The sequence below is a fragment of the Calonectris borealis genome, chromosome 20, assembly GCF_964195595.1.
Source record: "Calonectris borealis chromosome 20, bCalBor7.hap1.2, whole genome shotgun sequence".
NCBI lineage: Eukaryota > Metazoa > Chordata > Aves > Procellariiformes > Procellariidae > Calonectris > Calonectris borealis.
Genome location: NC_134331.1, coordinates 14064271 through 14080320, shown reverse-complemented (window position 1 = coordinate 14080320; position 16050 = coordinate 14064271). Strand labels below are relative to the sequence as shown.

Sequence of the window (16050 nt, the reverse complement as noted above, 5' to 3'; positions counted from 1 at the left end):
GATCCTGGCACCTCTTGGGAGCGCAATGTGTTGCATGCATGAGAAGATACCGCGCTGAACGTGTCCCCTCCCTCTCTCCCGGGGAAATGTTCCTTTCCTATCTGCATCTCGCCCCTGAGGTCAGATTTCTTTATTCCCTCCCTCGCCCTTGGCTCATGAGAGTGCTGAGGAGATGGGAGGACCTTTCCCTGCTGCTTGGATGCCAGCAGCTCACGCTCTCTCGGAGCCCTCTACTCCAAGTGCCTCATGTTTAGGACACCGTGCAGCTCCTCCCTGAGCTTCTCCTTCACTCTGGGGGTGAGCTGGGGCCTGGCTGTGTGTCACTGCTGGGGACCAGTGCCTTCCCAGGGGTCACTGTCCCACAGCGTGAGCAGCCTGGACCTTCTGGGGCTACAGGCCTCCGCATCCAGAGCACAGGATTGCCACGGGCTTCCCCCTCCCTAGCACAGAGCTGGGATGAGCTGTCCCGGTGGGGTTATTTACCCACCCCTTCCCCTTCCCCACTGTTATTTACTGGGGAGGTTGTAACGTTTGGTCTGCCCCTTAGGTCTGGCTAGTGCCACCAGCCCTGAAGACCTCACCTCCAGCTGAAGCAGCAGATCTGACACCACCCCAGGGCTGTCTTTGTTGAACTTGCTGTATTTGGTGTCCAGGTCAGAGTTCATCTTCTTCAGGGAGCGGCTCACAGCCTCCGCATCATCCTGGAACTGGAGGTGTGGGTAGGAAAACAGTCAGGGACGGGAGGACATTACTATCTCCAGGTCCAGTGGGGTCCCTCCGTTCCCAGCGTCTCTCCCACAACCTGTCTGGGGCTCACAAGACCCTACAGACCGCCCTCAGAGCTTGGACAAGGACTCTCCGTCACCTGAGCCACAGGCAAATAATCCCAATCAACAGACACGTCGCAGGTAACGACAGCGAGCAAACCCTCCCCTGCCCCTCTTCTCCAGGCCGGCACACTAACGCAACAGGGCTGGTGAGACGAGCTGGGAGCCCGTCCTTCGCTGCAGCACTACAGGACTGTGTTTTGAGGAGTGTTTCCCCAAAACACGCTGACTAGGTGCGAGCAAAGCATCTCCCATCCTCATCCCTTTGCTGTCTCTCTCCCCAGCCTGCCCACTCCGGCTGACCCTGCAGCCCCATGGCCCGTGCTCTGCTCATTGCTTTTTACCTTCTTATAGCTCTCCACACTTTTCAGTTGACTCTCCTGGCAAATGCAGAGATTCAGGAAATTCTGCCACTCGTTCTTCAAGGCTTCCTGGTGAGCCTGTGGTGGGACAGAGCACGACTCAGTGGCCTCCAGTAGTCCTACCTCCCCCACCAGCAGTCTCCTTTCCCCAGAAGTCCCAGAGATCAGAGGAAGGCTAAAGACCGCCGTTGAGCAGAGGCAAAGCTATGCCCTGATGCTGAGCCTGAGCAAGCATACCGCTCCACAGGGACCTGGCTCATACCGCGCAGCCACCATTTCTCAAGGGGTCTCAGCTCCAGTGGCGTGGGTGGCTGTGAGCCCACCTCGGCTTGCCACTGCATCTGCAGGCTTGGAAATACAACCTTGGAGGTTGGGAGTGGTTTCACCTGGGAGAGGTCGTGCTGTGTCATAGCTGGAGTTTCACAGCTGCATGAACGTGGCTGCATTGACCACACGTCTGAGCACCAGACCGGGACCTGGTCCCAGCACACAATCTCCTGGAGATTTCTGAAGGGGTGAAGACCCTGCACTGGCCCCAGCCTCCCCACAGGGCTGGAGCAGGCAGAAAGATGCTGCAGTACAGTCGGTGCAGTGTGGGAGGAAAGAGTAACATAGCAGCTCTGCAGAAGAGCTGAAGAGGTCTCTTCCAACCTGCCTGCTGGCTCTTGATCCACAAATTATGGAAAGCATTCTCATTCTCTTATAGGGTCTAGGAAGGAAACCCCCTTTCCGTACCTGGATAGGCTTGACAGCTGGGTGCTTTAGCTCAATCATCCTATCCCCATCATCCTGAAGATGGTTCACAAACTCCTCCTGGTTGAGTAGCTCATTGGACTTGAAGTCCTGAAGGGGAAGAGAAACTTCATGACAGTGGGAGCACGCAAGGAGCACAGAGTGGTCTCCTGGGGCACCAAACCCTATGTAGCAGAGAAAAGGCTCCCAAAGCATAGACATCCTTGTGTGTGTGTTTGTTTTCAAAAAAAGAAGGGGCTAGGCAAAGCTAAAACAAATTATACACGCTTGGGCCTCAGAAAGCATCAGGGCGTTCGTTCAAAGGGCATTTTCCTAAGCAATTATCCCTCTCTTCTTCCTGGTCCCAGATGTAGCAGTCACTGGGTGTTGTACTCTGGATGTTGAGGCTGACATGATGCTGAGCCCTTCCCTCCCCTCTGACCACTGTGCCTCACCGGCAGCTCTGTAATGTATGATCCCACGTGCCAGCTCAGGGGACAGGAGGGGACACACAGAGTGGCTCATCGTTAACTCCAGCGTGCACCCAGAGCGTCTCTTCCACCTCTGTTTCTGTGCCCAGCGCTGTTGGGCTGCCCTGGGAAAGCACCAGGCTCAGGGCTGGTGGTGGATGTCTAGGAGGCTGGGATCCACCCTGCAAATCTCCTGCCCCAACGGCAGGACAAGCTACCATCCCCAAGAGCTCACCTCGTACTCCCGACGCACGCTTTGGACGTCCATCATTTGGTCACTCCAGTCCTGCTTCAGGATCCTGGTCTGCTGGTCCGTCAGGTAGCCCAGCTCCTTGGTGCAGCCCTGGAGGTGGTGGTACAGGCTGCCCAGGCTCTGCCCTCGCCAGATGGAGGCTTTCTGCCCATGCACACAGGAGAGAGACAGCGTTGGTGCTCGGGCTGCGGAGCCCCTTTGCCCTCCTCCTCCTCCCCAGGACCCCGCTCACGTTGCACATCCACCAGGAGATTCCCAGAGACCTTGGTGAGACATCTGCCGCCTCTTGCTCTTATCTGATGGGGCTGCCGTTCCCTTTCCTTCCTTCACAGACAGGATATGTTTGTCTAACCAGAATCTCAGGTGTGGGCTGATGCCTCGGGCAGTCTGAGAGCTGGCCCAGCTCTGCTACATTTCTCACAAATGCCATTCTTCAGCATTAACCTTTATGGGCCCAGCTGGCTAAACCCAGGACCTTCTTCCTAACCGTCTCCTGCTCGTTTCCTCTCTGGAGCCCTTGTTAGGGATCAGTGCAAGCCTCAACATTTGCAATCCTGATTTGGAACAGCCCATGGGCTGGGACAGGGTTTCCTGCTGCCGCATCCGTAACCCTGTGCTCACGGACACATAGGCAACTCCAGATCAATGATCCACAAAGAGGAGAGACGCAGATCTCACCCACAGCATTCCCCTGAGGGTAGCGAGCGTGCTCTCAATTTACACCCATTCCAAGGTGGGGAGGAAATGGGGAAAGCAAGTGAGGGACACAACTGCAAGACCAGAGGTAGCTCCTGCCCTGAGCTGGGCATTCCCTGTCCATCAGAGAAGGTGTTACTCTGCTGTTGACCCCATCTGTCCAGAAAACCACTGAGAAGCTTACCAGCAAGTCCTTGTACTGGCTTTTTAAATCTGCCACATCCTGGGTTTCAACATGGCCAAGACCAAGGGAAAAAAAAAGAGAAAAAAGCCGTTACTAAAACACCATCAGTGGTAGATGAGCTGATTTATGGAAGATGCTTTAGAAACCATTCAGGTACCACCTCCCTGGCCCCTGCATGGCTTGATCTGTCCGAGCTCAGGTCTCCCCTGTGCAGAACAAGGGTGAATATTCACCGTGAGGAGGAGCAGATGGGACATGCCCCCAGACAGCGGGCAGAGCCCGCAGGGTCCCCAGCGAAGCCAACAGGAACAAGGAGGGGACAGAGGGTGCCTTACCCCAGAGCGGAGGTTCTTGATCTGGAGGCCATAGGCTTCAATCTCCTTCTGGAGGATGTTGTGCTCAGCTATTTGCTTTTCCAGCTCTGACATGCCGGGGCCGTACTGTCCCGCATTGACTTGTTTCTGTGCAAAAGGAGTTAGGCAGAGACTAAAGCAAAAGACTTTATTTCAGGGAGAAACCCCAGTGAGTGCTGGCAGGGTATGAAAAGATCTGGTACCTGATACCAGTCCGGGAGGAAGGGAAGGGATCTTCTTGTTGTTTACCGTGATTGCTGTTGGTTGCCGTTTCCCCAGCCATACACAGGGGCAAAGGCCGTATGACCCTGGTGTGCAAACCTAAGCTGAACCAGCCACCCTTCCCATGGTGACATGCATTGGATGCACATAGCTACCACCCAACTTTCAAGGGAATCCAAATTGACTCCAAATTGGGCACTCCATATACCCTAGGGTGAAATCCTAGGATGTAGGGCAGTAAAGTCCTTGAAGACATCACCTCCTCCATCCTTGCATCCCACAGCAGGGCATCTCTACCTGATCCTCCTCCGGTAACCCTTAATCTGAAGGGGTCAATCAAAAGCATCCTCCAGAAGGTTTTAAGAGGTGGGAGGAGAGTCCTCCTCCTGCCCAGAGTTACTTCCACTACCCCCAACGTCCCTGCATGATGCTGAGCACACGATGGCTTGCAGAGCCCTACAAGGAACAGTGGACATTATCTGGCCTTGTAGAAATTGGGAGATACATCTAAAATCAGCTGCTGTTACCATCTTTTGGTCCAAGATCCTGGCCCAGTCTACCCTGGGCCCCACATCAGGGATGTTCAGTTTCTCGTAGAGGGCCCGGTACTCTGCACACAGCTGTGTCACGCGGTCGTGGAGCTGCTGGATGCTGCCAAGGAGAAAAGGCACACGTCTCTGTGTCAGTTCAGAAGGGGGAGAACCAAGGTGGGGTTTGTGCAGCCCAGATTTCACCCATAAGACCCAGGCTACTTCATTGTCCCTTTGTGACACTGGCCTCCTCCAGCAGTGGAGGCACTTGTCCTGGTGCTCTCCATCTCCAGGGATGTCTCAGGAATTACAACTCAGGAGGAAGCTGCAGGGAGATGAGGGCCATCCCTTCCAGCTAGGAAACAACTCTTCCCTCCAGGGCTGGAGAGCAAAGGGGTGCAAAGCCCCAGAGGCCAACTGAAGCTCTTCTCCCATTTGAACACCCACCTCTGTCTCTGTGCTTGCCTGAACGAAAGGCGTTCATTTAGGAAAGGCAGAGGAAAAGGGGATTTGCCCTGGGAGTGGGGCCACATTTTAGCTCTGCATTTTTCTGGTACCTTTTACAAGAGCTCCCAGATAAGACTGGGGACTCTCGCGCGATCACTCTGGCAGCCACCCTGCACACCACTATCTTTACAATATATTGGCAGGAGCCCTGATTTTAAGGCTAAAGTCTATGGGAAGAAGGGTGAAACTCTACCTCTCATGGCAATGACTGGAGCTCAGTCTGGATCCTAGGGGGGTTCCCAATTGCGCGGTGCCCCCATCGCAGCGGTCCCCCCCGCTGTACTCACTCTTTCTCTATCTCAGTAGCCTGAGGGTGTTTCAGCCGCTTGGCACGGTCCACGTCCAGAAAGAGGTCCTTCAGCAGGGTCTCCGCTTCCTTCAGGTTCCTGGCATTCTCTGGCTGGAACTCAAAAGCCTTGTTCTTCTGGTGATTGCTGGCATCCTGGAGACCGGGGATGGCAGAGAAAAAAGCCTGGTTGGACCACACAGCCCTCACCACACTCTTCTTGGCCAACACAGCGGACCTGGATGCTCAACACACCGACCACAGAGGAACCCTGGCGCAAGGGTGCAGCTGGGGAGCGTATGCCCAGCCAAGCCGCCTGCTCCAGCAGCTCTCCCACCCAGGGGACCAGTCTGGGCCAGGCTGGCTGCCTCTGGGGTTGCTGGGAGGCCCGGGGCCGTGCTGCTGCACTGCCGATGTAGGTGAGACAGCCTTGGCTGTGGGAAGCATGAGGCACTGAGCAGAACGCACCGAGGGCAGAATCTGGGAGGCCCCAGTGTGCAGCCCCAGGGCCTGGGAGGCTCTGCGGGTGCTCTGTTCCACCCCAGCCTCGAGTCAGCCCCCAAACCTGCACCAGCAAGCTGATGCACAGAGCAGACACCTGACCTGTTATCCTAGACGCTGCATCCACACAGGCAAAGCCTTTCACCTTCCCACCACCCTCTGCCACAACTCACCTGCTTGAGTCTCGACTGTGTCTCCAAGATGTCCTTCTCCACCTGGTCGGCATTTGTCTGCATGCGGGAGATGAGAACGGCCAGCTCATTTGTTGAGGACCTGAGAGAGGGAACAGCAAAGCAGGTGGGTGGGTGAAGGCAATTCTCAGCCTCTTCATCACTGCCCAGGACCTGACACAGGCGTGGTTCTTCAGGCCTGTCCCCCATGTCCTCCTGGTCTCCAGAGAAAGAGTCTAAGCTGTGGCCAAGGGCAAGGACGCATACAAGTGGTCGATGCCCGGCTTGTTGCCTTCAGCCAAGTGAGGGTAAGAGGTGGTGTGTTCAGAGGGAGCAGGCGGTGGCTTTTTGCACACCACGCGGCTGATCTGCACAACTCCTTGCCACTGCAGATGCTCAAAAGTTCATGTGGATTCAAAAAGCAGTAGAGAAAAAAACTAAATAAATCCCTGTAGGGCTCCCAAATGCACTGACGCCACATTCGAGTTGGGAAGACCTGAAGCCACAGACTGGCGGCCAGGAGAGCTCCCTGCAGAGGCAGCACAACATGCTTGCCCTGTTTGGAGCCCTTCCCTCAGTGCCTGCCGGTGGCTGCTGGTAGAGGTGGGCGAGATGGCCCTTCAGCCTGGCCCGAAACCGCCATCCTGTAGTCTTGTTTCACGCAAAGTGCTCTGCAGTTCAGGCCATTGGGATGCTGAAGAGCCCAGTGCCTCCCCAGGACTGGCCTGCAGTGGACGAGGACTTGCTACGCAGACTACAAGCCCCTCTGGGCACTGCGCGGGCTGTTGCAGTCATGTTGCTTTCAGGGCTTCGGGACAAACTACAGCCCCCCTCTCCCCAGTGAAGATTCACTGGAGGTCCCCATCAGACCATTCCCTGTTGTCTCTCACCTCAGTGCCACCACACGACTGACGGGTACCATCATGGCCCTTATTCCACCACCGCTGTTGTGAATGAGCGCCCAGAGCCCTGCTGAAACAGCTGGATCCAGAGCCCGCAGCTGCGGCCCCAAAGCTCCCTGTGGACAAGGAAGCACCAGCCTTGGTGCCACCTTTGTCCTCACGTCCTGTTGTTTCTAACAGCACCTGCCCTTGGGGACAGTGCCGGCCCTACCCTGCAGGCAGGGAGAGCGCAGCGCTGTCAGGATGCGGGCGAGCGGAGGCGGGAGGGTGTGGACAGACAGCATCACCCAGGGACTCGAGCCCTTGGACAACTGCTGGTGGGACAAGGTTCAGCAGAGGCTCAGCTCGGTTACGTCTCGAGTCTGGGGTCTGAGACCAGAAGGGAAGAGTTTGAGCAGCGACAATGCGACATTGCACAGGGGTCAGCTGAAGGGGGGGCACTTCTTCAGGGCTGGTTGGTACAACCTGCCCTGTGCCTTTGGTGGAGGAAGAAGGAGGGAGGAAGATGCTGTCCTGCAGCAGAGCCACCCACACCTGCCCTCCAGCCATGTGGTTTCCTTCCTAGCCCCGGACTCCAGCAAGGGACTGGGGGAAGCGGTTCCCTTAATGGCTCTGTCATTGCTCCAGCTCCTCATCATGGCTCCAGCTGTTCCACGGTTCATACCAAAGGCTAGAGCAGATGCCGGGATGTTCATTTATTACAGCCCCAAGTGGCTGTAACGTGCCAGTGAGTGTTACGGTCACCCCAAGCCAAGCACTCGGATGCCACAGATGGAGCTCGTGTTTTAAGTCAGCTCAGCCCACGCTGACCGCAGCCGAGCTCGTGTAACGCTGGAGGAGGCGCAGCCCCAGCACTCCTGCTCACAGCATCCTCCTCTTCCCTTTCTCCGACTCCTCCCTTGGTTGTGATTTCCCAAGAGGGCGGCGTGGGCCTGCGACGCAGTGGCTCCCAGCTCCCTCGGGGCTTTGGGCTGGCAGCATCTCTTGGCCATGCCGCAGCTTCCCTGCCTGCAAAGTGCGTGTCAGCAAAGTCAATGGGGGACTGCTGTGCTCTGGCAGCACTCTCTTCTACAGGGTCTGATTCCAGGGATCACAGAGCCAGAGAGCCCAAGCAGGGCATTCATCATCATCATCATCATCAAAGCATGACTGCCTGCCACAACCTGTCTTTTATAGCCCGTTAAACACCCCTCCTATCCCATCCGTGCCCCATGGGATGAGAGCAGCGCAGAGCCAGGACTCGGCCCCGTGAGCCTGAGCGTGCAGCAGGCTGGAAGCTCTAGGAGGTCCCCCCTCCCCGGGAGGTTACACAATCTCCCACTCATCCCTGACACGCCTGGAATGAGGTGGTGTCCCATGAGCAAATACTTGAGCACCACCCAAATTTCCTGCCCGGGCTCTCTGTGCAGGGAGGAGAGAGTGAGTCACGGGCTGGCCGCCTTCCCAGGGGATGGACGCCTCTCCCCATGCGCCGGGGGAGTCTGTCGTCCGCCCCGAGAGGTCTGGCTGAATTCAGCTCCCGCCTGGGAAGAGCGTGGCTGCGGTGTCCAGTTTGAGCCCCGCTGTGATGTGACCACAGATACCCCTGCGCCAATCCAAGAGGGGAGAAGTGAGGATCCATCTTATTCCTGGTGGCACCTCCTTCCTGGCTGAAGGAAACACCGGGACACCCCATCTCTTGGTTCACAAGGTTGGACACACGAATCAGCGTTGTTTAGGCCAAGCCACAATAAAACTATGGACTGAAAAGACCTCGGCAACCTCCCGGTCACAGGGACTCAGCCTTGCCCAGCCCCAGCCTGCTCTGCCTTTGCACTGCACGGGGCACCTGAGGTTAGAAACGAGGACGTTGTTGCAAACAACCTGATCTTCAGGGAAGAAGTGATGCTTCCTGGAGAGCACAATCTCAGGGCCAGAGTGGGTCTGTCCTGCGTGTCCTGGGGTGGAGAGCCAGGAGGTCTCCATGCCAGCCAAGGGAGGGAGCCCGGCAGAGGAGGAGACCCTGTAGCCAGCAGCCAGGCTGGAAGTGGCTCTCCAGCCCTGCAAGCAGACGAACCACTTCAGAGTCTGCAAAAGAGTAGTCTGGATGCTTGAGGAGCACTGATGCCAGGTAGGGGATGTCCTGGGGGGAGAGGGGTGTCTACACGCTGTCCTGGGCGCCAGAGTAAGGCCTGATGCACGAGCAGAGAAGCCATCTGTCCTCAGCTGAGCCTCTCACCCTTCCCATGCTCCTCGGTCAAGGTAGGAGCGATGCTGAGGAACCTGCTTGGTCCATGCACCCTTAAAGAAGTGCTGAAACCACCACAGACCCTCCTATCCCAACCATGCACCGTGCCAAGAGGAGTGCGAGCTTCTCCTGTCCATGCAACATCCATCCACACAACCTGCGGTGACACGGATGCATCACCGTCCTTCCCCGGGGCCGTCCCTCCTGCCCCATCCCTGCTGCCCCTGGGCAGAAGCCCCCACTCAACGAGAGCCGACCACAGCCGGGCCCCACGTTTCAGGGCGAACATGCTGACGCTTGGGCTGCAGAGAGGCAGCCTGGCGTCGGGTGGGACACAAGGAGCCACGAGCTCGCCTGTGCCCGCGTTGGGCATCCCTCGGCCTCCCGGGGCTCGGGTCCGACTCCGCGCACGGTGCGTGCGTCCGGCCGCAGCCCCGGGCTGGCCGAGATGGCTGAGGGCAAGGCTCGGCAGGGCTCCTGCTGCTCCTCCTCCTCCTCAAGAGCTAGGGCAGGCCTCCTCCCTAGGGCTACCTCATGCCTAGAAGAGGCAGAGCACTGTTATTATCATTATTAATTGGTTCATTTCTCATACCACTTTCTGCCTCCTAGACAGTCCGACTGCACGCCAGGGACGGTGTCTCTGCTCCCAGTCACTCTGCCAGAGCACGTTTGGGCAGGACCACAGCACCCACCCGCTCCAGTCCCTGACCCGCTCTGTCCCTTCCTTCCGGGTGACTTTGCTTTATGGCCACAAGGCAGACCCCAAAGCTGGGTCTGTTCTCCCTGACACGCAGAAGTCCTCGCACACTCTGATCTGCCAGCCCGAGCCGCCCACAGCAGACCACCAACAACCCCCCACCAGCGCTGGGTTAGTCCCCTGAGCCCGTGCCTGTCCCCCCGGGGACCACGCTGCTCTAGGCTGATTGGGGAGAAGCAGAGGGGGGCGGTGGCGGAAGCAGCAATCCCAGGAGACAATTAAACCAGGAGGTGACTTGCCATCCACCTCCAAAACCACCCACGGCCTCTGTCAAGATCGCACCCAGGCAGCCAGTCCAGCCAGAACTGATTCAATTCCACCTTCTCATGAGTTTTCCCTCGCAGCCCCGCAGCGTGCCTCCTCCTGGAGCAGGGCACAGAGGATGCTCCTAGGGACAAACCTGCGCTTGCTGCTGCCTCCCGGGGGTGCATCCACCAAGTGGAGACAGCAAAGGGCCCTGCGAACCGGGCTGCTCAACACCATGGTCCCAAGGACCAAGAGGAGGTACCTCTCTAGGGGTCTGTGCCAGCAGCAGCACCCGCTAATCGTGAGCCCTCGGAGGCAGGGAACCTCAACTGCTGCTGAGGTTCTGGCCTCGGGGCCACCAAGAGCAGCTATGGGCCACCAACATTTTCTTGGGGCCATCTGCAGAGTGTGTGCTGGCGGCTGCTCCTGAGACAACTCATTCACCTTCGTTTTCTCAGCTAATATGGGTGCTGACCAAGCCCCGGGCCATGGCCAAAGGAATTAGCCTTTGTCTGATGGTTGGTGCCTCCTAAAACAAGCACAACTAGCTCGGTAATTGCCGCGCTTCTGGCTCCAGCCTCCATCCTGCGTGGGGAAGAGGTGTGAGGTCTCGCCGGGATGCGACTCCAGTTATCCCGAGAGGGTCACGCTGGGGGAGAACCTGGCCCAAACCCTCCTGCGGCACCACGGGGCTGCAGCGAGCTGTCCCAGGAAGCCTCACGAGAAATGCCCAGCCCAGGTCTGGAAGCCAGCTGGGAGGTGGATAGCTTGCATTAGCAAGACTAAGAACAGAGGCTGACACAGCTCCGGGGCTTCTGGGGAGGTGTCTCGCTGCAGTCAGGCCCCGACAAAGGCTTGGTGTTCAGAGAAGCCCCAAATCTGTCTTGGTGATGAGTTTGTGAGCGCTCAGCTCCACTGAGGCAGAAGCTTCCTACGGCGGGGCAGGGGGCCGGCTCCCGACATCCACACGGGGAAGCCTCAGCCTTTGTGGGAACCCCCTTCTCCCCAGGTCCCGCTGCCCTGCCCCGCCGCACCGGGCCAGCACCCTCCTGGGTGGCTGTTTGCTAACATTGGGTTTGGCCCCCATAAATGGCGCAGCTGGGTGCCAGCACCGTGCTGTGTCCACCCAGGCGTCTGTACACACATCACCCCGGGCTGCTGCACCCCCTTCTCCCTGCAGGTCCCCTCCTCTTCAAAACAAACCCCTTGGCAATTTCCTCAGCCTCTAACCCTGGCTGGGGACAGGGATTCCTGCAGCATCAGTCCACTGATGCTACCAAATGCAGAATTGCTGAGGGAAGGTGGAAAATAACCCTCAGTTAGCAACTGCAGCTGAAGGGAGGGACGAGCGCTCTCTCTGCAGGAGCACCCCCTTCCCAGAGAAGCATCCTGGTCCCATCAGACATCTTGCTCCCCAGAGCTTAGGGAATCTCTTCAGCGGAGGAGGCTGTTAGATCCTTTTGGTGCTGCCTCAGACAGGCCTAAAAGAGGCAACCTCAGTTGTTTGACCTGCAGAGACCCAGCCTGTCACCAGGATGGATTAGAGCAGTCACCAGCAAACCCACTCCTCACCCATCTTCACCACCTGAGCAGCACCAAACTGAGCATCCTTCTCCAGGGATCCCAGGTCCCAGGGCAGCATCACACCAACCTCAGACAACCAGCGAGTCCTGGGATCTCAAATCCAGGCTGGTATCTGCTTCACCATCAAGCAGATCTTGCTCCACCTAAGCAAAGAGGCTGCTTTTATTCTCCTGCCTGCCCAAAAGGGGCTTTGCACCTCCCTGCTCAATTAACACAGCTCTAAGCACACCTTCAGGCACCGCACATCCCAGGGGCAGCACGAAGCCTTCTGGGCTGGAGCGCAAAGCCCACAAAGACAAGGACGACAGCTGGGGCAGCACGGTTTGGCATCAGCTCCCAGCAAGCCCCAGCTTTCCAGCTGCTCCACAAAGAGGGATCGTTCTTCGGGTGGCTTAGGAGACATCAGGCGCTCTTCCCTCATCTTCCCCTAGGGTCCACAGGACAGCTTAGAGAGAGGAGAAGAGTTGCACTTACTTGCTAGGCTTGACAGGGGAACCTCTGTTGGGGGAACTTCTGCTCGGGGAGCCTTTGCCCACCCCCTTGAACATGGCGAGGTCCCAGCTGGTCTCCCGGGGTCTGCAAAGTCGTGGTGGGCGCTGGCTCTCTGCTCCGGTCTGTCGGGATGGAATGACAAGACTCAGCGAGGGAAGGTCGGCGGCGCGCTAAAGAGCAGTTTCTGGGAGGCTCCTCCCCAAACGCAGATGAGCAGCGGCAGAGATGGAGGCACATATGAAAAAATTACTCGAAAAACCAGTTTGGGGTGGAAAGAGCAGAGCCCCAGAGGGAGAACGGGAGACCTCGCCCTGGCTCGGAGAGTGTTTTGGCACACACAGCCACAACCGTGCAGCAGTTTCCCAGCGGAGGGGCAGAGAGCCCTTTGCAGGGAGGAAAAGTCTGCAAACGCGACTTCGAGGCAGTGCACCGCGACTACTGAAACACATTTCAAAGCATCTTCTTGCATTAGCTGTTTAAAATGCTAGAGAAGTAGCAGGAGCCCTACGGATGAAGCCAACCAAGAGTTTTCCAAGGCAGCAGCAGCAGGTTGGGAACCACCAATTCACAGAACATGATGTTATTTTGCAGTTCAGTAAACTTTTGGCGCAGGCTCAGCACAAGGTGGCCCCGGCTCCCAGCAAAACACTGAGGGCTCATGGCAGGACGAAGGTCAGCAGCTCCAGCGCAGCATCACAGGAGCCTCAGCCAGCGGGATCCAGGCTCTGGGTCAAACTCGGGTCCCAAAGCCCCAAAGACCTGGGTCTGAGGCTCTGCCTAGACACTCTGTCTACACAAGACCTGAGAGCAGGCTTCGCCTCTGGGCAGCTCTTTCCCCTGTGGAGCAAAGGTTGAGTCCCAACTGATTTCCACTACAGCCCAACACCACCTTGGCATCCCTGTGGCGCTGGGGATCCCTGTCCAGGCTGTGCTGCCCAGCCCCACGGCTCTCCCAAACCACAGCAAGGGCTGGCTGCTGTCTACATCCTCTCGATTTCAGATAACGCAGAGTTCAAAGTTTCCCACAAACCAGGAACCCCGTGTTTCAGGCTGATCCAGCACGGATCCTGCAGCGACATGGGATCCTTATCCAGTGCAGGACCAGGGAGAGAGGGCAGAGGGTGGAGGAGGAAGGGGACAGGAGCAGATGGGGACCACAGCCCCCTCGTAAGCACCAGCCACCTGTGATGCGACACAGGTTTGGGGCTGTTCTCCCCTGTTTCCTGTAGCCCAAGGACAACCCAGGGCCAGAGGCAAAGGCCTGGGGTCCATCGTCACTTCCTGGGTGACCTCTTGGTCCTCTTTAAATTGGCACAAAACAAATCATGCTTATCTCGGGAGGGAGGGAAAGACACACGTGAGACAAGGCTCCTTTGCAAGGGGCTTGCTTTCTGCTATGGCTTTGCTCTTCTACAAGCTGCAAAGCCCTACCTTTTCATGGTGGTATCATAGCTCGGGCCCCGCTTCTCACACCAGGATCTCAGAAGCATGAAGGCAGGAGGTCCCCCAGCTCAAAGGCCTGTGTGGAGGGCTACAGACAGGATGGCCAAGTAGACCTCAGTGTGTACCCACGCAAAAGAGGAGCACGCAGGAGCCCTGGCCACACAGGACCCCCTCTTCTCTGCAGGGCTGTTTGCGGAAGCCAGGAGGGGATCGATCCCCTGTGAATTCAAAGGAAACTGAATTGAACAAGATGCACTGCCTGTAATCCCCTGGAAGACAGCGTGCTGGCACGTGGAGGAAGTTCGAAGAATTAACACAAAAAGCAAAGCAGGCACATACCCCCCCGCCGGACAACCTGTTTCCCAAGTCATCCATCACCCGCAGCCTGGAGCCGAGGGCTGGAGCTCCTCACCTGCAAAGCTTTAAAACAGCACCTTCCTCTCCTCTGTTTGACAAGACAGAGGTGTGATCCTTCCCCCGGCCAAGTCCCCCCCTGGCAAGGATCCCTCGGAAAGACAGAGCGTTTTAGAAGCTGGCACGCTTTGACCTCACCCCTGCGCACACACAGACACACGCTCTGGCGGGCAGCGCGTACGCGGGCGGGACAGGCACACACGGAGCTGATCCCGGGGCTGATGCGAGGAGAGGCACCGTGCCTGGCAGAGCAGCACCGCCCCGCTGGCGGACACCGCGGGGCAGAGCCGGAGAGCCGGGCCAGATCCCGCCTGGTTTTGAGCCCTGGTCCAGCAGCGGTGCCGAGCAGCCAGCCTGCCTCACCGCGGCGAAGGGACCTGCCTCTTCCTCGCTCAGGCGGACGTGGTGGGAGCAGAAGAGGCAGAGCCAGCCTGCTCCTCCCGCACAGAGCCGGGGCGCGGGGCAGCTCTGCTGCCTGCTCGCTTGCCAGGGGAGCAGGGCTCGCCCGGCCCTCAGGGAAGCCCCAAGGGGTTGGTCACCATCCCAGCCCGGGAAACAAGAGCGGCAGGGGAAAGCCGCAGGTAGAGCCAGGGACGGCTCCGGGGTGACGGGTTGTGCCAGCCAGCGCCCCTGCCACCACATCCAGCCCAGAACAAGTTTCTGCTGCAGCCCAACGCCTGCTGCGAGGGGAGGGATGCTCTGCCTGCCGCCAGCCCAGCCTCCCCTGCGCTGCAGCGACCACCCTGACCCAGCGGGCGAAGGGGACGTGGCTGCAAGAATCCTTGGGGGGACACTTGCGGCGGGCGCTGCTTGCTTCAGCCCAGGTCACTTCCAGATCCGCGGCGGGTTTTGTTCAGACCGGCCCCAGCCATGCCAGGGCAGGGTACGATGGTTAACCCAGGTCCTGCAAGAAGCAACAGGTAAGGAGACCAGTTCAACCAGTTCTCCACCACAGCCACCCACACCGCCGTGCCCGGCGCTTGGGCCTGAGCCCAAAACCCCGGGCAGGGCTGCCCCACGATGTACTTGCTCCCCTGCAGCTGGAAGCCTAAGCACAGGTCTCCCAGACGACCATGTGGAACGCCATTACCAAGGGCCTCCCGGCCAGCCCCCACCCCGGGAAGGCAGCCCCCACCCCACCCCAGCTATATTTCCAGCGGGATCGCTCTGCACTGCGAGAGCGGCCGTGCCCGGGTGAGATCATCCGCAGGGAGGTGGGTCAGGAGCGGGCAGGCTTCCTTTCATTCCAGGTGAACCAGCCTTGAAAGCTGCCGCCGATCCTCAGACGAAGCCAACGCAAGCGGAGGTTGCCTCTTGCTCAGGCGGGTCCCCAGCTCGGCCACAGCTTCGCCCACAGCTGGGGAAGAGACCTGGGGCTGGCAGCTCTGGCAGCGCTCCGGGCACAGCAGGAGAGGGTATGGGAAGTCGCAGCATAATCATTTTATTCGCTTTCCAGAACAGGATCTGGGGATTCGTCCCCGCAGCCTGGAGCTGTGCCAGGATGCAGGTGCCTGTTTCACAGAGCAGTCGCATAACCAGATGCTTGTGGCTGCTCACGCAGCTGAGCAGGTCGCCTGCAGGGACAGAGAGCCGGCACAGCTGCGTAGAGGACCTCGGTGAGCCCGTAACATTCCAGGGAAGGAAGACTTCAGGAACAATCCTGGACTAATCTTTCACAAGAAATTGGCAGAGGAGGAGTTTAGGGGATGGCGTGCCTTTGGTACGAGACAGGCCTCTCTGTTAAGTTTTTACAGAGGAGATGATGGTTTAATATGACCCATAAATGATTTACTACTACCTGTTAAGACAATATGCCCTTCTGGATACATACTTGCCTCCTTGCGCCTCTCCTCACCACCCTCTGGACACCAGTCCTCTGGATTAGTTTTCTT

At 58.1% G+C, this 16050-nt stretch overlaps 1 protein-coding gene across 2 annotated transcripts in view; it reads right to left on the bottom strand.

Moving 5' to 3' along the window:
* LOC142091095 (signal recognition particle subunit SRP68-like) overlaps nucleotides 1–16050 on the bottom strand; it is a 50865-nt gene that overhangs the window by 12647 nt on the left and 22168 nt on the right. The window contains exons 2-11 of one of the 2 annotated variants that reach the window (XM_075169942.1): nucleotides 12284–12423; nucleotides 6097–6196; nucleotides 5424–5578; nucleotides 4627–4750; nucleotides 3860–3985; nucleotides 3525–3563; nucleotides 2627–2788; nucleotides 1925–2032; nucleotides 1172–1267; nucleotides 582–707 (exon numbers count right to left, since the gene is read on the bottom strand). In XM_075169942.1, the coding sequence (XP_075026043.1) occupies nucleotides 582–707; nucleotides 1172–1267; nucleotides 1925–2032; nucleotides 2627–2788; nucleotides 3525–3563; nucleotides 3860–3985; nucleotides 4627–4750; nucleotides 5424–5578; nucleotides 6097–6196; nucleotides 12284–12357 (1110 nt within the window). In that variant the 5' untranslated portion in view covers nucleotides 12358–12423. The remainder of the gene's footprint in view (nucleotides 1–581; nucleotides 708–1171; nucleotides 1268–1924; nucleotides 2033–2626; nucleotides 2789–3524; nucleotides 3564–3859; nucleotides 3986–4626; nucleotides 4751–5423; nucleotides 5579–6096; nucleotides 6197–12283; nucleotides 12424–16050) is intronic. The other variant, XM_075169940.1, reaches the window with a different exon arrangement.